Source organism: Numida meleagris, chromosome 5, assembly GCF_002078875.1.
Source record: "Numida meleagris isolate 19003 breed g44 Domestic line chromosome 5, NumMel1.0, whole genome shotgun sequence".
Taxonomy (NCBI): domain Eukaryota; kingdom Metazoa; phylum Chordata; class Aves; order Galliformes; family Numididae; genus Numida; species Numida meleagris.
Genome location: NC_034413.1, coordinates 58,810,434 through 58,836,401, shown reverse-complemented (window position 1 = coordinate 58,836,401; position 25,968 = coordinate 58,810,434). Strand labels below are relative to the sequence as shown.

General features: G+C 40.2%; 1 protein-coding gene across 3 annotated transcripts in view; it reads left to right on the top strand.

Annotated features, from left to right (window-relative positions):
* CNTNAP5 (contactin associated protein like 5) overlaps positions 1-25,968 on the top strand; it is a 274,310-nt gene that overhangs the window by 125,740 nt on the left and 122,602 nt on the right. For all 3 annotated transcript variants that reach the window (XM_021397542.1, XM_021397543.1, XM_021397544.1), the window contains exons 8-11: positions 3,906-4,049; positions 16,052-16,316; positions 19,408-19,557; positions 20,632-20,803. In XM_021397542.1, the coding sequence (XP_021253217.1) occupies positions 3,906-4,049; positions 16,052-16,316; positions 19,408-19,557; positions 20,632-20,803 (731 nt within the window). The remainder of the gene's footprint in view (positions 1-3,905; positions 4,050-16,051; positions 16,317-19,407; positions 19,558-20,631; positions 20,804-25,968) is intronic.

Sequence of the window (25,968 nt, the reverse complement as noted above, 5' to 3'; positions counted from 1 at the left end):
TCCCAGTGCATGTTAGTGACAAATGTGGATGTCTTGGCAGTGGCAGGTGCCTGCTCTCTGCTCCTTTCATGTTCCAGCTGAATTTTCCTTCCTTGCATTTCTCAAACCAGGGTGAGGAAAGTGGTGCCTGTCTCTGTTAAAAGTTCTTCTGAGCACATTTGATAAGGAAAGTAGGAAAATGTTCCTAACCTTTTCGGCAGTAAGATTCTGGAACAGCTACAGACAATGCTAACCAGAGTCAATGCTATATCTGCTTTTAAGATGAATCATAGAATCATAGAACTGCTCAGGTTGGAAAAGACCTTCAAGATCATCAAGTCCAACCGCAAACTAGCCATACTGCTCTAACTCTAACAACCCACCGCTAAAGCATGTCCCCGAGCACCACATCCAAATGGCTTATAAACACATTGAAGGATGGTGACTCAACCACCTCCCTGGGGAGCCTGTTCCAGTGTTTAGCAATGCTTTCTGTAAAGAAGTTTTTCCTGATATCCAACCTAAACCTCCCCTGGAGCAACTTGAGGCCATTTCCCCTTGTCCTGTCACCAGTGAGAAGAGACCAACCCCGCTCTCACTGCAATCACCTTTCAGGTATTGGAAGAGAGCAATTAGGTCTCCCCTCAGCCTCCTCTTCCCCAGACTAAACAGCCCCAGTTCCTTTAGTCTCTCCTCGTAGGGCATGTTCTCCAAGCCCTTCACCAGCCTTGTTGCCCTTCTTTGGACCTGCTCCAGCACCTCAATGTCCTTTCTGTACCGAGGCACTCGAAACTGAACACAGTACTTGAGGTGAGGCCTCACCAATGCCAAGTACAGGTGCAGGATGACTTCCCTAGTCCTGCTCACCACACCATTCCTGATACAAGCCAGGATGCCATTGGCCTTCTTGGCCACCTGGGCACACTGCTGGCTCATATTCAGCCGACTGTACATCAGCACACCAAGGTCCCTTTCCATCAGGCAGCTTTCCAGCCACTCCTCCCCAAGCCTTGTAGGGTTGCCTGGGGTTGTTGTGACCGAAGTGCAGGACCCGACACTTGGCCCTGTTGAAACTCATACGGTTTACCTTGGCCTGTCAATGCAGTCTATCCAGGTCCCTCTGTAGTGCCTTTCTACCCTCTGGCAGATCAACACTCCCTCGAAACTTGGTGTCGTCTGCAAACTTACTGAGGGTGCATTCAATCCCCTCATCAAGATCATTGATAAAGATGTTGAATAGAAGAGGCCCTGCACTGAGCCCTGGGGGACACCACTCGTGACTGGCCGCCAGCTGGATTTAACTCCATTGATCACAACTCTCTGGGCCTGGCCATCCAGCCAGTGTTTCACCCAGCAGAGCGTATGCCCATCCAAACCATGGGCAGCCAGCTTCTCCACAAGGATGTTGTGGGGGACAATGTCAAAGGCCTTACTGAAGTCCAGGTAGACCACATCGACAGCCTTGCCTTCATCCACTAAGCGGGTCACCTTATCATAGAATGAAATCAGGTTTCTCAAACAGGATCTACCATTCATAAACCCATGCTGACTGGGCCTGATCCCCTGGTTGACCTGTAACTGATCCACAATGTATCCTGAGATTATCCATTCCATAACCTTCCCTGTCACCGAGGTGACACTGATAGGTCTGTAGCTACCAGGATCATCTTTCTGACCCTTCTTGAAGATGGGAGTCACATTTGCTAGTCGCCAGTCAACTGGGACATTCCCTGTTAGCCAGGACTATCGAAAGATGATGGAGAGAGACCTGGAACCACATCCGCCAACTCCCTCAGAACTCTAGGGTGCAATCCATCTGGCCCCATGGATTTGCGAGTGTTCAGCTTGCAGAGCAGGTCCGAAACCATCTAATCGTGGATTATGCATGGCCCAGCATGGTGAAGCTGGAGAAGAGCAGACAATTGAGTCATCAGCTTTCCTAATTCCAAAATCATAAAATTTCTTGCTTTCTGCTACAAGATTGATGCCAACTAGGGAAAACTCAGGCTCCAATGTAATTTGCAGAACATTTTTCCAGATGTTCTGAAATGGGAAGCATAGTGAAGATCTTCAGCAGAAGTAAATCAGCATGTCAGCACTGACCTCTCTGGCACTCAGTCCTGGCCCCTGGTGCTCAGTATTTTATACAATGTGTTTTCTTCTATTTGCACTGAAATGGTCTTTCAATTGAACGTGACAGCAATATATTCTAATGAAAGTTTATCTCAGCACACTTTGGGGATTAAAGGCCTTACTGAGGGTAATAAACCCATTAGTTTGGTAATTAAAATTATTACCAATCACAAAGAAAACAGTTTTCTTTATAATGCACTAGTATAATTAATATTGATTTTTGTTCTGGTTTTGAAACCCAATGCAGAGTCCCTAAACAGGAGACTGAAAGAACAGAACATGAAAGAAGGAAAGTCTGGTGCTTTAAGGAAGAACTAATGATTCTCACTGGAAAAAATCATTGCTACCACATAAGCCCTCATGCCAATAACAAACCTGCAAGTGATGTAAAGTAGCAGTCTGTTCACTCTTTATTTCTGCAAAATTATCAATTAATACAACTGAGGCACAAGTTCATTAAGGACTTGTTTTCAAAGAAGTGCTATCAAGGTTGTCCAGGGAGATTTAATTTGCTGATGTATCCTGACTTGCTAAATGGAGTGGGAGGAAAAATAACCCCCAAATTTCCCTTTACTTTTGTAATAATGAGCTGAGGCATTAGAAGTAGCAACAGAGGAATAAGGCTGACCAGGTTCCAGCAGCCATCAGCGCCTGTGGTGCTTCACAGCACTGCTTGTCTGTGCTGCGATCGATGCAGCAGGGTTGCAGCACAGCTCCCAACACGCTGTAAACACTGAGAAGTGTGGGGGCTGCAAAATCCTCCCTTGCATTGTATCATTCATGAAGCTGCTGGCTGCAATGGGAAAATGGATTTAAAAAAAAAAAAAAAAAACACAGAGGCATAGCCAGTAAGATTTTGCAAAGAAAGCTAATTAGAAATGAGCTGTGTATCTGGAAAATGAAAATACGCTTAACAGAAGTTTTAGAGTTGGAGTTGGAGTTGTGTTGAAGGGCAACATTCTGAGTGATGCCCAGTTTGGCACAGTAAGTCCAGTTGCGTTCAATATATGAACAATCACGATTATGGATTCACAAATAGTGCAAACAATTATTTATAATTTTCTTTCAGAACCTGAAGTGATTGTGCTCCAAGGATTTTGAAAGCTTTTTAGTTTCTCTGTAAAGTTTTAGCCCTCCTCTAAAGTGATTAGTTTTTATCTGCATAACACTAACATATTCCAGTACTTAAAAAATAGCAAATCTTAACTTTTGTTTAAATGTGTAACCTGCAGTACTTTTCCATTACACTGCTCACTCTCAAATACTGTGTGCAAGCCCAGATCACAGTGAAATTTGAGGCAAAACATTTGCAAGATGCACATGGGGTAGTTTGTGAGTGTGATACTTCCCTCCACTGTCTGAAACCAGAACTGTTCAAATACTTGCCAGATGGAAAGGTGTGACTCCAGCTCACAGGTACTTCCATTGCTCTGTGGGAAGGAGTTTATTTTCCTATTGCTCAGTGTTTCCTGGCTGCTGTGCTTTGCTGCTCAGTCTCCTGGTCAGAGGGGCCACGGGATGGAGACCATTTGGGTGTTCCTGGTGGAGGACTGGTTGATGAGGTCATTCGTAATGGCACATAAAAGCCCTTTGCAAATGGGCGAGCTGTCTGTGGCAGCAGTTTCTCAAACAGCTGTAATGCTACACTGTAATTCGTGTGCTGGGCAGCGTGTGCTCTATTCTGTGTTCAGATGTGATGCTGTAAACATGATTTGTCTCTGAGATAATAACCCTATTGGCTGTATGGAGCTTTTGGAGTGGTAACCAAATGCTGCTCTTGTTCTTTCCAAAAGCTCAGCTTTGGAGGCATTCCTGTCCCAGGGAAACCAGGAACCTTTCAGAGGAAAAATTTCCATGGCTGCATTGAGAACCTTTATTACAATGGAGTCAATATAATTGACCTGGCAAAAAGGCGCAAACCTCAAATCTATACTGTGGTAAGAGACAATGATGTTTGCTTTCCTTCTTTACTTCCCTGCTGTTGTTGCTTCTGGCTGCATTGAATGAACGGAGTTCAGATTTAGATAGCTATCACATAGTTTGTTAAAATGGTATTCCTGAGGCTAGCATCAGCTGGTACTGACTGCTATGGTGGGATATATTAAAAGATACATGTGTAAATTAATAAGTTTTCTGACTTTCCAAGTATATCAGAATTTGTTTGGAGAAACTTTTTGCTTCCTTCTGCAAGGTGAAAATGTATCTTTCTGATGGCATGAGAGGTAACAGAGTTTTTTTTGTCTGAATAACTCAGGTAAAATCTTATTTTCTGAGCCATTCCCCATCGCTATTGTTGTGTACAGTAGAAGCGAAATTTTATTCTGCTGTTTCATTTGGTATTATAGAGACAAATGAATGTTTTTCTTACTATGAAAAATGTTTTCCTTTGTACCAACCCTTATAGTCAACATATTATTAGCAGTTGTGAAAACCATTCACCTGTTTCTAATGTCTCTAAATGTGAGAGAGCAGAGCTGAAGCAAAAGGAATTAGTCTTATCCGGGCTGCTAAGATAAGGTATGCAAGTGACTTCACTCCTAATAATGTCCAAAGTTACACACTTCTTTAAACATATCATGAGCAAAATAAACAACATTTTATGTCCTAAGTACAGAAAGCAGTATGCTCTTGTGCAGTGTTCAGAAATATTAAATAATTCAGCTCTTTGTTTAGCTTACGCCTTACTCCTTCACCATGTTTGCTACCAAACCTTTTGGCTAATACTGTGTCTTTGGAGAATATTGAGGAAAAAGTACTCCTGGCTTTCATTACATCTTCTGGTTTGTAGTAAGGTGTATGAACAGACTGAAGGTGCACCAAAGCAAGCCGTAAGTCCAAGATAAATCCTTACCTTACTCACTTTCCCTACGTAGGGCTAGACTGAATACACAAGGACATGGAAAACAGAACGTGGATAGGTAAGAAGTACTGCATCACATTGCTGGCAGTTGTCTCCAGGATGCTACCCTAGCATGAGATTGAGAGACTTTTCTTTAATAACTCAAGTTTGATTGTTCTGACTCAGGACTCTAAGGTATAAATCTTAGGAACTGTGTTAAATTGCTCTTCCTCTCAGCTTGCTTTCAAAGGGGAGAAAAGAGCCCTGGCCTGTTTCTTAGGTCATTAAATAGCTGGTTGTTTTTGCCAGGTGGGTAATCTGAAGGCCTTCCTAAAGGGGAAAAGAAAAACTTGGAAATGTACTTGTTCTCTTTTGGGCACTGTCTAGGCAGGACAGAGCTCCAAGCAATTAAAGTCCTTTTTTCACAATACTTAATTCAGTTAATGCTAGATTGAAGATCTAGAAATCTTTCTTCTTTAGTCAATTTAAAATAAAGGGGATATGCCCCCATCCTTCTATCTCCCCCACAGATGTGATGGTTTTAAAGAAAATGACTGGCTGATCTACTGCATTTTGCAAAATTTGTGAACTGTTATGTTCTGTGTCTGTGACACTTACTTTAGACACAGTACCCAGAAAAGTTACCACATTCACAAATGACTCATATTCTTGTCTGAAAATCCTTCCACAGTAAGCAGCTCCTGCAAATCTGGTATCTTCCAATGTTCTTTTCACCACAGCTATTTATCTCCTCTGGCAGTTTTCAGTTACTTCCAGCCATCGCAGATTAATGTGCCTCTCCCATCTTCTTGTTCTTTCCCAACCCTTAGCCATTTGCTTATTCAAATTAAAATATCTTGTTCTTGCTAAATGTACTTTTTTGTCTGCCAGATTTTCTCTGCACCTAAATGCAGAAGTACTCTAAACTTGGAGTAAAAACTCCAAGTTCATTGAGGTTTTCAAGCAGCAATCCATATCCCTAGGTAGCTACAAGCTTCTAAGCTTTTTGTCTCTGTACTTGCTAGGGCTGTCTGGGATAGAAATACAATTAAAAGAACAGCACAGAAATAGAATTAAATATATCAAGGGCTTTGAATCACTTCTTCCAGCAACCTGTGATCCCTCCCCCCAAGCTGGAGATTGGCACAGAAGGTTCTGCATTGTTAGTCCACAAAATATCTTTGTCTCCAAACAAAAGATATTTGAGGACAAACTGAACAGATTGGGATTAGAAAGCCATTGGTGATCAGAGACATTATTTTTTGCCTCCAGATTGGAGGTGACCTTCAACACTCAGTCTCTGCTTCATTCTCTGTCCATCTGGGAACACTGACACAGTTAGTGAGCCAAACTTGTTGGGTTTTCATACCCAGCAACTTCTTTGTTTTGTTTTGTTTTTACTGTTTACATCTTTTGAGTGATACATCAGTTTTAGAGGTATACATTTTCTGTTATGAAGAAGATCCTCATCCATATAAATAATGGTCCCGCCTCAGCTGCATTTAAAGTCAGGGGAAGAAACTAGAGGTTGTCAATGACAGAGAGCTGTGCTGTGTCATACTCTTGGGTTGTGGATATGATTATCATTCTGCCTGTTCTTTTCCATAACTCATTTGCAGTTGTCAGACTTTCAATAAATCCTCTTGAGAAAGCATCTTAAGATAATAAGGCAGCCAATCTCTTTTGGACTGGCGTTTGCCTTCAGAAATTTCTTTTTGTATTGCGCCATGTTTCACCCTCTCTCTGTGGTAGCCCTATTTGGCCAGGCCGTCTACATTCTCTCTGGCATTTCTTCTGTCCCCGGTGGCATGTAGCAATTTTTCTTTTTATTCCCTTAGGTTCTTGAATGTGGTGAAATGCCAGGAGATCTTTTATTTGCTCTCCTAAGCAGTTACTGGTTTAAATTGCAAGTGGTCTTAAGAGGTCAAATTTCTGTCATTACCACTGTCACGATCCTAGGGCTGTATCCTTGGGAAGCTTTTGCAAATGCTTTAAAATAATAATTTAAATATCTTTCCTATTACTAGTTGTGTCTAAGTTCTTAACGTAAAAGAAGCACAGACTGCCCATCATGAGGAGTTGTACAGCAGTCTCTCAGTCTTCCTGGGCCACTAGTTAAGAGCAGGAAAACATGTCAGTGGGAGTTACATTTACAAGAAACTGAACATTGTTCGCCATGAGATACTACAGTTACTGGTATCTGAGATGCTGAAGTCCTTGTTGAAGGATTTTGTGTATGCTAAGAAGGTGTAAATTCAGGAGGAGAATGGATAAGATTTATTGATTGCTAAATAATGGGAACTGTGTCTGACTGAAGGAGTAGTTAAGTGGAAAATAGTTAAAGACTCAGAGACCACTAGCAGGAGATATCAGATATGTTTGTGCTGTTCTTGTATTCTTCTTCAGACACCTGTCTATAGCTGCTGATGAAGGCAAGATGGACCTTAGGTCTGCCCCAGTACAGCTGCTGTTCTGTGAGGGTATGGACCCGTTTCTAAGATGATGCTCACTATGGTGCCTGGCGTTGCTTGGCTGTGGACAGAGGACTGTAGGGAATCCCCTGATTCATACACATCTTACAGATGAGAGTAGATAAATTTAAGGAGCAGTAACTATTTCCTTCTCTGTGAAAATCCAAAGGGAAGTGTCTCTGGTAGAGTAATTTAGCCACCAGTGCCTGCTTAGATCTGTACTCAGATTGAACCACTAGAAACTACTCTAATGTGAAGATCCGTGACCAGGGTTTAAATCTTTTCCTGTCTCAGTGGCTTATGATGCCAAAATAGGCAGCTGTCTAGCTGAAGGAGGGAAATGAAGAGGTCATGAAAAGTTGTAGTTATGATCTTGTCAATATTCTACCACATGTATTTGGTGAAATTGAGGAAAAATGCTTTCCTCTTTTCTCTTCCATTACCTTTGCCTGATAGGAATTGGAGTTGTATTTTTATTTAGGAGACTAAACCATACACTGACTTGAGAGGAATGCAGGATATTTGTACGTTAGATGTTGTCAACCGTCAGACAGGCTTGAATTTCTACGTCAGCCTGTAGTGTTGAATCTGGGACTGACAATTCAACACAGGAAGGGATGTGATGACATGTAAATGCATCACTATAGTGCCTCAGGGAAATAACCAATTGCCAGCATCAAAGAGCAAGGAGAGATACCTAGTGACAGGAGAATGTAAACTAATAATTCATTCCCTTTATAGAGAATCCAAACATGCTATTTTATTAAGCTGATTTTTGAGATACCTTCATCTTGAGAAGGATTTGCTTGTCTACGCACATCTCCTTTTACAAAAATGCTCTTGTTGATTTATATGTGAATATCAGGCTGATAATTCAAGAAGGCCTCTACTAGGGTATGAAGAACCATGAATTTGATACATAAAACATTTTTTTCTCTTTCTTTTAGCTTTCAAATGCAACTAGACTGTAGGAAAGATAAAGAAAAAACAAATTTGAAACTATTTAGTGACATTTTTCACAACTTCCTATAAGTCTAAGGTGAATTTATTAAAATATATATATATCAATTTATTTAATGGATACGTGTGTTTAACAATTGCTAAAAAGAGAACAACTGAATTTGCTGTTCTTTTGATAAAGCACGTGGACTCAGATTCCAGAAATATCTGGTTCCTCTAAAAATATCTTTTTATGTTTTCTTCTGTCTACTCGCCTGCTCTCTGAGTCTTCCGATGAGTCTCCTTCACCACCTATCAGCAGTATAGAACAGCAAGAAAGTCTATATAAATAGCATTCATTTTAAGGCCCCGTTTTATTGTCGCTCAATGATGTGACAGGACTGCTTTGAAAGAAATTGTGTCACCTCAATCAAGGTCTTGAAAAAAAGTATATTTAAATGACAGTTTTCCCATTGATTTCAGTTGGCTTTGTCTACAATTCTGAAGACTTTCAGTTTGTAAATATTTAATCCATTATCTAACTGCAATAATACACTTTCCTTTTCTTGATAAAATAGTTTATTTGTGTTAGGATTATGGTAGTTGTGAAGACGCCAATAGAAGCAAGTCTTTCAGTGAGTTCTACTGTATTTTTTTGTGAGACTAGATGGCATATGCAAAAAATGACAAAGTTCTGAGCAAACAAGACCTCTTTTGAAAGTCATTAGTCATTAGCAAATTGCAGGTTAGAAACAATTCATAGATTAATTTATTACATGATCTGGGTAGTCAAAGTGAGTGAATAGGGCAGTTAGTACCTGCTGAGCAGAGGAGGATGTTACAAGGAGGGAGGTGATAAGGCAGTTTGTCTCTGTAGGAGAGCAAGAGAAATGGCTAATTATTGTCATAGAAGTTAGTAGGGGATAAAGAAAGTGAGGGAGAATATAATTCACAGTAAAGTCGAGGCTTAAATGTCTTTTTCTAAGGTCTTATTCCAATTGGCAAGGCCCAGCCTGAAAAAACAGAAGAGTGCAAGATGACCTCCATCAGTGAAGGAGCCTGGAGTCAAGGCAGTTCATACCGACCATTTAGGTTGGTGCTGTGATATGATACACAAATGACTGGAATTTGAAAGAGGAAAATCTAATAAAGAATATTGATAATGATAATAAAAATCTGATCAGAATTGCTTTCTATGCATTTCTCTATTTTGAGGTAAATGTGACTCTGTTTTAATAATAATAATATCTCCTTGCTGCTATGTTTTGTTCCAAGTAGTAAAATCTAATAAACTGCAGATCAGTTTACCCTGAACTGGAACAAAAAATGGGCTTGGATTGTGCTATTTTTTGCCTCCTTGATTTTAGACATCTATCTTAAGTCACTTCTGGCAAGGTGATTTTGAAAGTCTGGCCTCATTCCTGCTCATTATTTTAAGGAAGGAAAATACTGAGTGATCTATATTTTGTTTGCATTTCCTCCTGTATACTTATTGCCCTTTTCCGTTCTCTTTCTGGGTAAACAATGTATGATTTTTCCAAATTAGCTTTATATTTGCTCCTGTCTTTTGCCAGCAATGGTTAGCTATTGCGACATGAAATGAAAGATCAATGTACGATCACTATGATCATAAAGATGGTAAGATCCCCAGTTCCATTGTTGTTCATCAAACTAGTCAGATTAAGAGAGAGACAGTGTCTGAGATAAAGAATATCTGGAAGTGTCTAGCCACACATCTCATCTCTGATTCTGTCACAGTCACAATGCTTCAGTTTTTTGGAAGCTTTCTTTTTTGTTAAATGCTACTGTTTCCACAAAGGAACATTATCGTAATGTAAATTAACATAAATAACTAAAATTAGTATGATAGACAGTTAGCTTTTTGTTGACAAATGCAATGTCTAGGGTGAGTGAAGATGGGAGTTGTCAATCATAAGGATGACTAGCACAAGAATGTGTTAATTTCAGAGAAAATTAGGTCAGGATAGCTTTCAGGTTTCCATAATGAAATTTCGATTAGAGAAAGAGAAACCCACATCAGTATAAGAGCTTCTCTGAAAGTCTGATCCCTTCTACTGGGATGGAGTTATTGCTCACTCAGAGGACAAATCCTTGCTCAAGTAACAACATGCATCCTGGTGCTCCCACATCTCATTTGAAGACAGTTTGCATCAACATGCCAGCAGCCTGAAGCTGGTATCTCACTTAGCAGTGTCTTGATTTGAGATGCTTTTTTAAACCTGTATATGTCTCATGATAGTTCTGCTTGAGATAGTTACTTTAAAACAGGATTTGAAGGTACCTCCCCCACTCTTGTAATCCAGTTACTAAGAGGTAAGTGACAACCTTTCATCTTACTATTTTAAAACTATCAGAAATCACTGTTTTCTTCTATTACTCTCTTTACAAATTCATCTGCAACCTCACTCTCATCACAGCTAGAAATAGCCTTCCAATTTCCAACCTGGAGATATTTTTGCCAGTTTATTCTCATTTGTATCTCAGGCAGGGCTGGGATTTTAGTTCCCTTACCTGTCATGTGAAATCTTCCTTTCTAACCCTCGACAGAAAACAAGATATCCTTTTCATTGGATAGTAGCCATAGAATCATTAATGAGGAAGCTAAGTGCCTATTTGATGCTTCAACCCACAGGTAGAGGGAGAGCTTAGAAATAGTCATTTATTTGTTCTTCCTTTTCAAGCTGTGATCTTGGTCTGCATTCTTTGGTTGGCTAAATGTTGAGGATTTCAGATCAGCTGTCAATTTGAGTAATTTCCCAGGCACATATTACTTTTGATTAGTATTCCACAAGAGCAAGGAGGATGTATAAGAAACTTATCATAGAATCATAGAATGGCTTGGTTTGGAAGAGATCTTAAAGATTATCTGATTTCAACCCCTGTGCTATTGTAGCAGTCTTCAGCCAGAAAAAGCTGAAATGGTTCATTAAGCTTATACAGGTTTTAAGTCCTACAGAAGTCACTGGATATACTCCAGTCAGTTTCAGATCAGGCTTATGGTTCAAAGGGTCGTCTTCTGTGCAATCCACTATTATCCTCATCACTTAGCAACTGTGTTCTTTCATTCTTTTTTTAATAGGAGAGATTCTGATTCTTCCTTAAAGTGCTGTAACAGGCTGTCACTTGTTCATTCAACAGCTTACTTAGACAAGGGCAACCTCTGCAACTGTACAGCTTGTGCAGAAATCTGGGGTGATTACACTCTTGTCTTATAGGACTGCAATCTTAAGTGTTATAGCAGCCATTGAACACACTGTGAATATCTCTAATTTATAGGCTTAGATAGTTTCTCATGTAAGAATAGTAAAAACTCTTTTGGAAAGATTTAATTGTTTATCAAAGCAGTCGTTAATCAGTTTGGAGACACTGGACTCAGTGGAATTCTCAGATGCCACATGATAGCTGGAGTTCCCAGCAGCTGTGTAGAGCTGATCATCTTTAGGGATTACAGTCTTCTTATCCCATTTTCTAGCCAATGAACATTTGCTTTTCAGTTAAATGGGGTTCAGTTATAAAATCAAGTGTCTGCCAGAAATCTTGCACATGCCCTGGAGAGTTCCAGAACTGCTTCCAATTAAAACAAAATATTCCTGATAAGAAGCAGGTTTAGAGGGAACTGTTTACTTTTCTGACTAGACCTGCTGGAATAATTTCTTTAAGGATACCATTCAGGGCAAATTTAGTAGTTTTTATAAGTGGAAACTGTCCCACTTGTGAACAAAAAATTTTCAAAGTAATTTACTATTGTTTCCTTTTCAAACTTTCGTGTTATTGTCCCTAGGAAGGCAGAATCATAAAATGAGTTGGAAGGGACCTTTAAAGATCATCTAGTTCCAGTCCCAGCTGTTTATTTCCCCAACAAGCTAGCTGAGGGGACCCTCAGGATGGCAGCTTAAGAGTGCTGGTGAATGGAAAGGATGGCCACTGGCCTACTGGCAGAGTGTGTTTCCCTTCTTAATATGCTTGTCTGACTGATTTAAGTTCCCATGATGCAAGTTGGTTTCTTTAACTTTTCTTTTTCCCAACTTTTAGCTAGCTTTTAGCTCTGACTAAAATTTTTGTTTTAACCTACACCAGACATCTCAATCCTTTAGCAAGGGTAACAAAATTACCTTTTTGAAAGAAATTCCAACCCCCACCCTGAAAGCCAGAGCAACACTTCCCAAAATGTACACAGAGCATGGCAGCAAAGACTTGATGTGCTCCCATCTGCTTACTCTTCACACATATTTTTAGTCACAGGGGGCTACAATGCCTGAAGTCTGCTGGCTGAGCACGGCAAGGAGAGCATAGGTCCTTCCGGAATGTCCCAGAAATAGGCCGTGGGTTAACTCCATGCTTTCTTGCAAATCCTGCCCCACTACAAGTTTTCTGTATAGATCCCATTACACTTCTGTATAGTGCTAATGACTGGAGAGCGTTGCTGAGTTTTGGAAGGAGTTTAAGACTAGTTGTATGTGTTGAGAATTGTTATGGTTTTGTGATTTTTTTGTTGTCGGTATTCCACATCATTACATCATGTAAGGTACGGGCAGTTAAAGAGTTAATTCCCCGGTTACTGTAAACTGCCTTTTTTGGTGTGGCCCTCTGAGGGGGAGGGGAGGAGGTGCACTCCCCAGGGGTCTTTGCGGGAGAGGGGGTGGTGAAGCCACGTGGGAGACGCGGGGTCTGTTCTTCCCAGCCTGGCGGAGAAAGCACGTGGTCCTCCTGCATTTTACTGTGTAAGATTTTCAGCCTGTAAACCCTCTATCATAATTCTACTAGCCTCATTTTGATATATTTAGTAAAATTAGTTGTTCCTCCTCAGATCGGTGCCGCTGTTTTTTTTGTGTTAGATCCGTCTACGGGTCCCCCTCTTCCCAGGTTGCGGCTCCGCGGCTTCTCTGCCGCTTTAGCCGCCGGACCGCCCGGGGGCTGGCTCTTATCGCCGGCGATTTTTTTTTCTTTCCTTCCTCTTTTCTCGTTTTTTTTCTTTTGGGCCTGTCCCCCCTTGTCACGGACGCAGACCCTTAGACAATACCGTGACAAGAATCTGATATCAAAAGCAGATGGAAACTTGGCCTTACATTTTGGCCTATGTGTGCGCATCAGGGATAATTTCCTTTGAAACCTATGATATTATTACAAACAGCTGAAAATATATTTACTACTGGCTTATTTTAAGGTCATCTGAAAGTTTGTTATGCATTGCAAACACCTTTTTTCATCTCTAGTTTTCATCTTCATTGGCTTTAAGTCAGTCTAGTCATAGTTTGTTCTGCTGGTAGGTAAAATCTACAAAGAACTTCGAGACAAATATTCTGCATGAATGTTGCAAATCCTTCCCTCCATAGTCTTGCATTTTGTTACAGCATCCCATTGCCAGTGAAGTGAGTGAAGAAGAGACTTGAGGGCAAACTCAGACAGCATTTAAAACTTCCTCCAATCTCCAATACTGTGTATTTATAAGATCTGTAAATGTCTTTACTACTTTGTTTGGAGATACTTAAATCACTGTAAATGTCTAAGATTCCAAAGAAGATTTGTCATCACATTTCAATTTGTAAACATTTAAAATGCTCTAGAGAAAGTTATCTGTATTTGTTTATAACTTTGCAGTTGACTGCTTTCTGTAATATGTCTGTCTGTCATGAATTTGATTGAAAATGGAGGTAGAAATACAGCAACAGCAATAACCACAACAACAACAAAGAAAAAACATCCAAGCAAACAAACAAACCAAAAAACCTGTGGCATCTCTTACGCAGACAGAGCCCAGCGGGTAGTAGTAAAGGCTGAGAGAGCAAATTTCCGTTTTACTTCCCACCTGACTAATGTTCAGATAAGTTTGGATAAGCTTTGGATTATATTTCAAAACTCATTTTAACATGATATGCCCATGGATACCTTTTGCATTCTTAAATCTTCTCTGTAGCATTCGCCTAACAAGGCAGGGAATACATAAATTGATATAGATATATATCTGTCAAAGGTTGTTTCATGCAGAGATAAACTCAGTCTCTTTCTGGCACTTTATTTATTTTCCATTTTAGAATAAAGGTTAGAAAGACATTTGAAAGCAATAGGGAACTAGTTCCATTAGCTGTCTTAGATTTCAGTAAGGAATTCCCCGAGCACTGTACAACTTCTACACATCCATCAAGTGCTGTTCATTATAATTATCCTGTTAGAGCAAGGTACCAGCTCTGATGAGAAGCGGTACCATGGAGAAAGCCTTTTACTCAGATGTTTTTATCAGATTCCTGTTGGTATTTTAGAAAGGCTAGTTCAAAGCAACCGGGCTGCAACACTTTCCTGGAGTGGCTTTGAAAGACATAAGACATAGCTCCTTGAATGTATTCTGTCTTTATATGTAGTTAAGGTTTTATTGTATGGCTTGAATGACCTGGTTGGTAATATACAATGGCTGAACAAAACAGCAGAGTGGGTTCTTCTACCACAGTGATATGTGCCGGTACAGATTCTGCTAATTGCTTTGAGTAAATGTGGTGGCAAATAACACCATTGGTATCAGGGTTGAAAGACTGAGGTAATAAATTAAATTTAGTGTTGAAATGATGTTGGATTTCACCATTATTGCTGCATACTTAACATTTTAATAATTCGTTGAAATTTCCCCTGTAAATAGTGAGACCTAGTATTGGCCAAGAAATCTAATAAATATTGTTTCGTTCCACTATAAGTACTGTATTTAAGTGACTTTTACTTTGAATTTTCTTATGAATTTTGACTTTTTGTTAATAATCATTTCTAACTGTGATGTTATTAAGTGGACTCTTTTTATTTGGAGTAGCATAAGGCTGTGTCATGTCCTTTAAAGGCTCTGCTACACTGGGTGAATGAAAACATCACCAGTACTGCTACTGCAGGTTATATATTGAATATTTGGAATAAAGCCAGGAATATTGCCTCATGTTTGGCCCCTTACAATACATTCAAGTGAATGTGGGAGACTTGAATTTAAGGTTTTATGGTATTGGTGTACGTGGGCAAAAAAAAAGTATTATTATTAACAGCTATATTTTGGCTTATATTTAGAATATATCTAGTCTATTTGGGAGGATCCCTCTGCATGTGAAGATGCTTCCTTTTTTCAGTTGCAGCTTTCTTCACTCACAGCTATGTAATCCCATTAGTACAGAGCCAGTACAAGACCTTTGTATCACATTCCACAGCATGTGAAGGTTCAGGAAAATTTGCTAGAGCTTTAGTATCAGTTACTGAAGTTGACATAGATCCCAATGACAAACTTGAACTTAAAAAAATTGAAATCAGAGGCTCTTGGAAACACAGAGCAGAGGCAGCCACATGGAGTTGGTCTGTCTGGGCTAGCACTGACATGCCGCAAATATGCCCTTCTGCACCCAGGCATGGACTTGGTACAGAACATTTAGAGGATGTCTAAATCCTTCTAAGAACTGAGATTTTTGTTTTATGTACATATGTATTTATTTTCTTTTTGAAGTGAAAGTACAAACTTTCATATATGTTTTCCTTAAACAAACAGATACATACCCTAATGAGATCCAAAGCTTTATCTCTGAATAAAAATACCTATTTCAAGCTTTAGCACCATTAGAAATCCAATGAGTTTATTTAAATATGGATTTTTTTAAGACTGAAAAAGTTATCATATTAATAATGTTTGGGTTTTTTTTATTGTTTGCAGGGGAACGTGACCTTTTCCTGCTCAGAACCACAAATTGTTCCCATCACCTTTGTCAGCTCCAGTAGAAGCTACTTGTTACTGCCTGGCACTCCTCAAATTGATGGGTTGTCAGTCAGTTTTCAGTTTCGAACATGGAATAAAGATGGCTTACTCCTGTCCACCGAATTGTCTGAAAATTCAGGATCTCTTTTGGTTTACCTCCACGGTGGGAGACTGACACTTCTTATTCAGAAAGTGGCAGAAGACCCAGTGGAAATCAGTGAAGGTACTTTATTTTTGTTTTCTCTCACCTTTCCCTGTTAAAACACCAAGGTCTTGACTCCGCAGGAAGAAAGGATATCAAAGTAAGGAAGTACTGAACTTTCCTTTCTGTTTACAAATTCTTTCTCACTTTTCAGTGGCAGAACAGTTCTGTGCAGTTTGAGATATATCTGAATATGGAAAGTTGGCATCCTGAGATCTTCAGACTAATTGTGCTCGACAGTTATCTCAGTCGCTGTGTTTTCTAAGTCATGCTAAATCTTCTTCAGTCAGGTCACATGAAGACCTTCGTGCTTCTTGTCCTCATATTGTGCTGAAGTCAGCTGGAAGCCAGTTTGGCAGCAGTGCCTTTCAGCGCAAGTTAACACAGCTTCAGAGCTGATTTTCTTCCTTCCTCTAACTGTTGCTTTACATGAGAATACTACCCTTCATGCTACACTCAGACAGACATGGGCTTCCTCTCCTTACAGTTCCTCCTTAGCCAGTTTGCAAGCTGTTTTGTGCAACTGGAAAGATGCACGTGGGTGAAATGAGGATGTATCTCTAGCTTAAAATTCAGGAGAAATTGCTTGTAGGCACTGAACAGAATATTGTGATTTGGCTTCAAGAAACAACAAAGAAATAACTTCAGACTGTACAACCAGAGTGGCCCAGCTGCCATCTCAGTGTGACCCATTGTCATGGTTTTGTGATTTTCGGTTATTGGTATTCCACATCATAACATCATGTAGTGGACATACCTAGTTCTCAGAAGAGAAGGACTACTACAGTCCCCACGGTACTTTGCTCCTTTGTTACCATTTTCCAGCCGGAGGGAAAAGATAGAAACTCGCAGTATAAAAACTTGCAGATCACGAGACCTCGTCCCTTTTTCCGCCGTCTCTCGTCTTGGCAGCACCTCGCTCTCCAGCCGTCTTATCGTCGGTAGTAGAGTAAGGCCTACCTTGACTTTGGGACATTCTCTCTCTCTGTGTTGGATTTATCAGCTTAAATTGTAATTATATTGTATTATAGTGTGTTGTTTTGCATTCCGATATTTTATTTAGTAAATTAGTTTGTTTCTCCTCAGATTGTTGCCGCTGTTCTTTGCTCTCAGGGCCATCTCCCTACCCTTTTCCCCTTTCCCCTTTTCCCGGGACGTGGGCCCTTGGGTCCCCCGTCCCCTTTGTCACGGAATCGGGCCTAACGCCCGTAAACCGTTGACACCCATATATGCCATACAGGTGACCTGAGCAGAAATATTCTATCTTAGGGCCGTGCGCATCCCATATTGCTATGCAGCTGTGCTGAATTGGAGACTGGGAAATTTATTTCCACGTAGTGAATACTTGGTTTCCAAATGTGAATGGATAATAGACTGATGGAACTCAGAGGTCTGAAGAATAATAACAGTATTTTCTAAGAGCGTCTGTTTAAAAACATGTAATATTAAAATATTCCCAGTGCAGAATTAAAGAGGGCAGATGTCTATTAAAAGAAGTACAGAGAAAATCTGACAGAGCTGTCAAAGCAGAGCTGTTTCATTCCCTTTTGTAAAAGAAAATGAGGCAGTCGTGCATCTATCCTTATTCATGTGAATTGCCACAACAGAATGCTGAAAACTGAGTTTCCAGCCTTTATTGCAGTCCTAATGAGATTGTTGACAAACCTGAGACAATGTCAATATTTGGTTGTATTTGTTTTTATGTAGTTCTGAAATTATGAACCTCATCCCAGGCTTTGGTGCCATCCAAACACTGCTAAACTGCCTACTTGCACATGGAAAATATGCAAAAATTGCAAATGCCACCTCCTACATATGTTGGGTTCTCACAGTAGACTCATGCTTGCTCAAGAATGGACCTGGTTTTGACCCAAATGTAACCTGTTTTGTCATGACATCTTTTCAATTTTAACTGCCATATTTCACTTCAAAATTGACTTGTTCTAGCTGAAAACTCATCCATGTTTCTCTGTCTTATTCTATGAAAATTGTGTGTGCGTTAGCAGCCATTACTCTGGAAATTGTCTCATTTCCAAATGCATAATGAAATGGCTTTTCATACACTTAACACCCACATTTTTTTTTTTATTTTGTTTTGAGCTGATCTCACACCTCTTTGTGTCACTAAGTGCTCGTTTGTTTCTTCCGAAAGCTACAAAAACGAAAAATATCCAATTAGAGAGGGGAGTAAATGCTAATTGCCTCAGCCTGGTCTCAGCGACTGCAGCTTGATGGTAGCATGTGTCAAACTGTGATTAGGTTACTTTCGATCTTCACCACTGTACGTGAGTTTATAAGTTTGCTCGCTAGTTTTCCTGATTCTTAGAGTAGATGATGTGGAGTTTCTTTTTAACTTCATGGTGCCATTTCAAGAGCACTGAGATGCAACGCTGATTTTCAGAATATGGAGAGAAGTTATTTACCACTTTGCATGAGCGCGTAACAGAAAGGCTACTCAGTATCATCGTCTCCCACATCCCTTTGTAGGTTTCTGGGTGGACCAATAATCCCAGCTCAGAAAATTCATGTAAAAATACAATATATAAGAGACTTTGGTACATCTGTCCAGTAAGACTATACTAACTTATTGCTGAAGTGTTTGAAGAACAAATGCTACTGAAACCTATTTGAGGTTGTCAGCTTTCATATGGTGATTGATACAAGGTATGACCATCTAATCTAGACTGAATCTAATCTCAGTCATGTGCTTATTCCCAGAAATGCAACAGAGATCTGCTCTGCACGTTTCTGTGAGCTATAAGCTTTTCCTAATAGACTCAAAGTAGATATAATCCCCCAGAAATGTTAATAATGTACTACCATAAATGTAAAGGGCCCTGCCAGTCTGCTGAGTGCCTGCAGTATAACTAGCGGGTTGGATTGATATGATCTGCTTACATATTCTCAAAAACTTTCCCCTTCTTGGGACTTTTCTTCTATGGCAGTTTACTTCCAGACGTAAAGGATTCTTTCAAACTGCCAGTTTTGACCACGTTGGGTTCTGCTGCACTTTTAGAGTCACAAGTTGGAACCAAAGATTTGAAAAATATAGTTATATCCTGAGCCTCTTTTATCACCCTTCATGTTTTCTTACATATATTTTTTTTTCCAGGCACCAATCTCCATGATGGGCTTTGGCATTCACTTAACATCAACGCCAGAAGACATCGCATTACCCTGACACTGGATAACAATGCTGCCACTGCTAGCCATGCGACCACTGTCTCAAGAATCTACTCAGGGAACAGCTACTATTTTGGAGGTAGGTTGTTTCAGATGGACATGTGGCAGGTTTTCATGATGTAAATTTTCAGATGCTGATCACTGATGTCTTCTAAGAGCAAATTCTGTAATAACTGATTTTTGACCACCTATTGCGTTGCATACAGTGTTGTGGGAAGATCAAAGGTCTTGGTCAAGAGAGGAAGGAGAGAAAGAGGGAAAAAGCTATCATAGCTGTAAAAGTGAGCTAGCCAAGGAGTAGCTACAGCTAACTGGCAAAATATTGAAAAGCTACATAGCTGCATTAGCCACATTTTTTTTTCTAGTTAAAAGACTTGAGTACTACCAGTATTATAAAAATTCCTGTATCACTGTGCTGATTAGGCTCAATGACTTAAGACTTTGGAACACAATTGACATGTGGCTCAAATCTACAAAGGTATGAGGTACTGTGCTCTTATGGAAATGAATGTAGGTTTAACTCAATTCTAAAAACAGGAAGAACAGTCTTGAAAAGTATTGCTTCCTGCTTTTTGGAGTGTAAATATTGATGTAGATAAAGGGAGCATCATCAACTTTCCCTTTAGCTCTGTTATACTTCTGCACTGTGCTTACCGCAGTGAGGTTCTGATCTTGGTGAACCCTCTTGATACAGCACAAAGTAATAATGCATAGGAGGCTTTGAATCACAGAGCTGGCCAAATACTGAGAAGTTCCAGACATAAATGATTTTCTTGCTTGCTGTCCCCAGGATTTTACTGTGTGCCTTGTCTCAGCAGCAGAGTTTAACCCATAATAATTTTATAATTTACATAGCTTTTCTTATGGGAGTCAATTGCTGTCAACTGTGGAGCTTAAAGAAGATGGAAAAAAGTACATTTTGATTTGCTTAACATGTCTGAGAACCTGATACCTGTATCTCCTGTAGCAGATATCTTGCCTTTATTTTTCTCCTCTTTTATATTTTTCTTACTCTAGGATTTATAGCACAAAACGTTGTGTAGCACAAAAAACACTCAGTATAATGAGCCTCTGAGCTTGTGCATTAGGAAATCCCAACATAAAAAGATGAACATTCCAATATTCTTTTCTGCCTCTTTTTTTTTTCCCACAGGATGCCCTGACAACTTCACTGATTCCCAATGTTTAAATCCCATTACTGCTTTTCAAGGCTGTATGAGGCTCATCTTTATTGATAACCAGCCCAAGGACCTCATTTTAGTTCAGCAAGGCTCCCTGGGGAATTTTAGTGATTTACACATTGATCTGTGTGACATCAAAGACAGGTAATTATTGTTTTCTCTTTCTTGTGTTTGTTCTTTTTTTCATCCTAGTGGTTTATAAATACAGATTGCATTAAGTGAAAATTCTAATCTGCCAACATTACAGATATTAGGCATAATAGAGCTACTAATAGAAAATATTACAGCAAAGATAGAAGGACTGGAGGGGAAATGGTTTCAATTACATGAGGCTCTCCTCACACTGACTTGTAGGAAATAGAGTATGCAAATCCAATCAAAATACAGATTGATAAAATGATTAAATTTTATGCATAAACAATGTTTGATTGCTTTGAAGTTTTAGAAATGAAAGAGAAGGAAAAATTATTTGATTCATCAGAACATGTCATCTTAATATAATAGCTGTTTTTGTTTATGCAGAACATCTACAGTTTTTCTTGTTAGCCATTATAGCACATTTATAATGAAGATATCATAGAATTGTAGAATGGTTTGGGTTGGAAGGGACCTTTAAGATCATCTAGCTCCAATGCCCCTGCTATAGGCAGGGACACCTCCCTCTAGACCAGGTTGCTCAAAGCCCCATCCAGCCTGGTTTTGAATGCTTCCAGGGAGGGGGTATCGACAGCCTTGCTGGGCAACCTGTTCCAGTGTTTCATCACTCTCAGAGTGAAGAATTTCTTCCTAGTATCTAGTCTAAATCTAACCCCTGTTAGCTTAAAATCATTTCCCCTTGTCCTGTTGCTACATGCCCTTCGAAAAAGTCCCTCACCAGCTTTTCTTTAGTCCCCCTTCAGGTAATGGAAGGCTGCCATAAGGTCCCCCTGGAGCCTTCTCTTCTCGAGGCTGAAGAGCCGCAACTCTCTCAGCCTGTCCTCATAGAGGAGGTGCTGCAGCCCTCTGATAATCTTTGTGGCCCTCCTCTGGACATGCTCCAACAGCTCAATGTCCTTCTTGTGCTGGGGGCCTCAGAACTGGATGCAGTGCTCCAGATGGGGTCTCACGAGAGCAGAGTAGAGGGGCAAAATCACTTCTCTTGACCTGCTGGTCATGCTTCTCTTGATGCAACCCAGGATGCGGTTGGCCTTTTGGGCTGCATACTCACATTGCTGGCTTGTGTTGAATCTTTCATCAACTGACAATGATGATACACTTCATTACGGCATACAATCAATATGGTACAGCTCATCTGGCATATTGACCATTTGGTAGGAAAATATTATGATTAAATATCTGTATCTACCAAAGACACATTTCATGTTTGTCGCATACTGATATGAATCTCTCCAATGTTGGAATCTGAGAGGAAGCCCAGCTTTTCTCATCAAAGACAGACTGGAAATAAACATTTTTATGTATTTTGTAATTTCTCCTTTGCTTCCTATGAACTTTTAACATTTAAATATTTATTCTGGAAATATGTACTCTGAAGTTAGTATATGGGATAATAGGCTCTGATTTTCTTTGCTTTTAAATCTAAGTTGTAATAAATGAAAATTAAAGTGCTGAAAAATTTCACATTTCAAATAATTAAGAGAGTAGTGACAATGTTCTGGAAATAGGTTGGAAGCTTAGGCACTGAAAGCAGTCTTTCAGGCATTACTTTGAGAGCTGGAGGCTTATCTAATGTTACTGCTTTCTATAGGAAGGGTCAGATTGTTAGAGTTGTTGGAAAGTCTCTGTTATATGGACCCTTTGTTTTCATCTCTGTATGTTCATGTTTGTTAACCTGTATGGAGAAAATACTGACTCTACTCATCAAATCTGCAAATTTAACTATGACAAAATTCAGGCAGATGTGAATTTCACTTGGTGTGCCTATAGTGGTAGATTGAATTGGTGAGACTCATTGATTTAACAAAGAGTATAAAAGTATAGGCTTATCTAGGAATTAAGAGGAAAGAAAGAATTTTGCTTTTTTCTTGGAAGAACAGATTGTTTGAGATTAAGTGGTCTATTTGATGTAAATTTGTCCGTTGAAACAGAAGACTCTTCTGGTATATGGAAGAGGTGCTCTGAGGGATCTCAGTGCTTTCATTGTCTCCAGGTCTGGGCTGCAGTATAAATCAATCATATTACTCTAAGTGTCTTCCTTATCTTCAGTATCCTATACATGACAAGTGTAAGTCTGTGGTCATGCCATAAAACTATTTAAGGTAAAGACACAAACATAATAAGAAAGGTGGGTCTTTATTTTACGTAATGATTGTCTGTAATATATTCAACACATAAATAAAAACTATGTGTGGCCTAGTGAAGATTAAAGTGGTGTCTTCCAGTACAATTCTCTGGATAGCCTTAAATTTATGTCTGCGCTATATGATCTAAGTGAAAAAGACAAAGTGGATTAAAAAAGAAAAAAGAGGGCTAGATTCACAATTGACAAAAGTGATTTTTTTATAGCTGAATTCAGTATATCAGTGCAACTGCCGTGAAGGGGAAGTAAGAAGCCTGCTGTGTAGGAAAATACCATTCTGAAATTCAGAAATTCTCCCGGTAACTGAAAGGCATGAGCACTGCTGAAGCCTGTGGGGATTGCAGCTTTCACATTTAGTGAAACACCCAGTGTGCTCTCCTTGTCTGGAAGCTCTAATAACAGTTTTAATAACAGTTTTACAGGGAAGAAGCATTTTTATTTTCTGAATCATATTACACATTTCACTAATCTAGGATAGGATCCTGAGAGAGTTTAAATTTACAAAATTGATTTCAAGAAGTTAGAAAAGTTGTTCAAAGGCTCAGAGGGTGAAATACTGCTGGTGCAGAGCTGAAATCCAGACTGGCTGTAGCAACAGCAGTTGGGAAGAGATAGCAAATTAAAAGAGAATATAGACAAGAAGCAAATCCTCTGTGCTATTTGTCAACACAGTTGATCCGAATTCCATCCTACATGGTTAATCCAGAGAAAGGCTGAACACAAAAGCATTCTTCCTCCTAACCATTTTTGAACATTCTTGGTTCTAGAAGTCTGTATTATGGCCTAATTATTTACAACAAACTATAGATGGAACATTAGGGAGAAGAGAAGATTTGAATTCAGAATTCTGCCGGATTGGAAGTCTGCATTGCTGTCCAGTCTATCGTAGAATCATTGAGTCGTTAAAGTTGGAAAAAACCCCTAGGATCACCTAATCCAATCATCAGCCTATCCTCACCATGCTCACTAAACCATGTCCCTCAGTACCACATCTCCATGGTTCTTCAATGCCTCCAGGGACGGTGACTCCACCACTTCCCTGGGCAGCCGGTTCCAATGTGTTTTAATATAATAGAATCATAGAATGGCCTGGGTTGAAAAGGACCTCAAAGATCATCTAGTCTCAACCCCCTTGCTAAGTGCAGGGTCACCAACCACTAGACCAGGCTGCCCAGAGCCACGTCCCGTCACTGGGCAACCTGTTCCAGTGCGTCACCACCCTCTGTGTGAAAAACTTCCTCCTAATATCTAACCTAAATCTCCCCTGTCTTAGCTTAAAACCATTCCCCCTTGTCCTATCACTATCTGCCCTCACAAACAATCGATCCCCCTCCTGTTTATACACTCCCTTCAAGTATTGGAAGGCCACAATGAGGTCTCCCCGGAGCCTTCTCTTCTCCAAACTAAACAAGCCCAGTTCCCTCAACCTTTCCTCATAGGAGAGGTGCTCCAGCCCTCTGATCATCTTGGTCGCCCTCCTCTGCACTCGTTCCAAGAGCTCCGTGTCCTTCTTGTGCTGGGGGCCCCAGGCCTGGACACAGTACTCCAGATGGGGCCTCACAAGAGCCGAGTAGAGGGGGACCACCACCTCCCTCTCCCTGCTGACCACTTCTCTTTTAATGCACCCCAGAACATAGTTGGCCTTCTGGGCTGCCAGCGCACCCTGCTGGCTCATGTCCAGCTTCTCGTCCACCAGGACCCCCAAGTCCCTCTCCGCAGGGCTGCTTTCAAGTACTTCTTCCCCCAGCTTGAATATGCTTCCATATGCTTGAATATGTTTTCAAGTCCGGTTCAGATTAGATCATTGTGCAAAGTGTCTGACACACATCATCATTTCTAGCCACTGTAGTTTAACTGGTGTTCCTTATCGCAACAGCTCTTGGCTTTCAGGAAAGTTGGGGTCTAACTCCAGGTGTGCAATATGCAGATGCTCACTCTTTATATAAGGAGTGTTAAAATTCTGTAAAAGCTCTATCCATAAGAAATACAATCTCCTCTTTCTTAATTACAAGATTTATTGCTATGTGCACTGTAAAGCACATGTTTTTGTAATTTTAATGCGTGTGGGAATTGTGTTTCTTAATTAACATGTAAATCGGACATTTGTCTTAGTTATCTGTGCAAAAAAAGCTCTTTGAGGAACATGCTGCTATTTAGAAAGCAATTCATTTGTTACAGACTTGTAGGCCATGCTCATTCAGACCTGGGCTCTGAAAGCAGTGCTTAGGCAGCTCACTGCAACTTGTGCTGGCTCTTAAAAAGAAAATGAGCAGGTTTATTTTGAAAGATGACAAGCTGGGACTACTGCTGATGCCGGCAGTATGTTTTTCAGAGAGCATCTAATTGTGTAAGCTTATTATGCACACACTGGGATTCCCAGAATAAAGCAATGAGGCTCCATTAATCTAAATGGAGTGATTTGAGGGACCAAACTTTAAAATCTCATCACTTCATCTCGAGTCTTTGAACTATATGTGTGCTCAAGTGAACTTTGCATGAATGCCTTCTGTCTCCGTCTTGTTTGTTTTTTCCATCCTTCAGTAGCTATTTCTGGGAGATAAATGCTGTGGTGCCACTACCTAAGCTGTCAAGGAGTACACAGAAAAAATAGAGATGTCCATAGGAATATTCAGAGTTTGGCTTTCTTTGCCTTGGTGTCTGAGTAGACAGTACCTAGTGAAAATGCTTTTGCAGACACAAGTGAATCTGCTGTCAATGACCCTGCTTTGCCAGAGAGCTCCAGAGTTGCCTTTCAACCTCGGCAATCCTGTGAATGAGACCACCCAGTAGCTGCTCTGGTCCTGGCTGAAAGGGCCAGGAGATATATGCAGAAAACTCACTTCTTCCGTACTTTCAGTGGGACATTAAGACTTTGTCTGAACAGTCTGGAGTTGAGCACCGCAGTCAGTATGGCCTTCCATCATTTTCCTGATCATCTGCTACCTCCTGTTAAGAGACTGCCTGTTCCCAGCCCTTAGCTGCGGTGTCAGCATCACTTATGTTCCTCCTG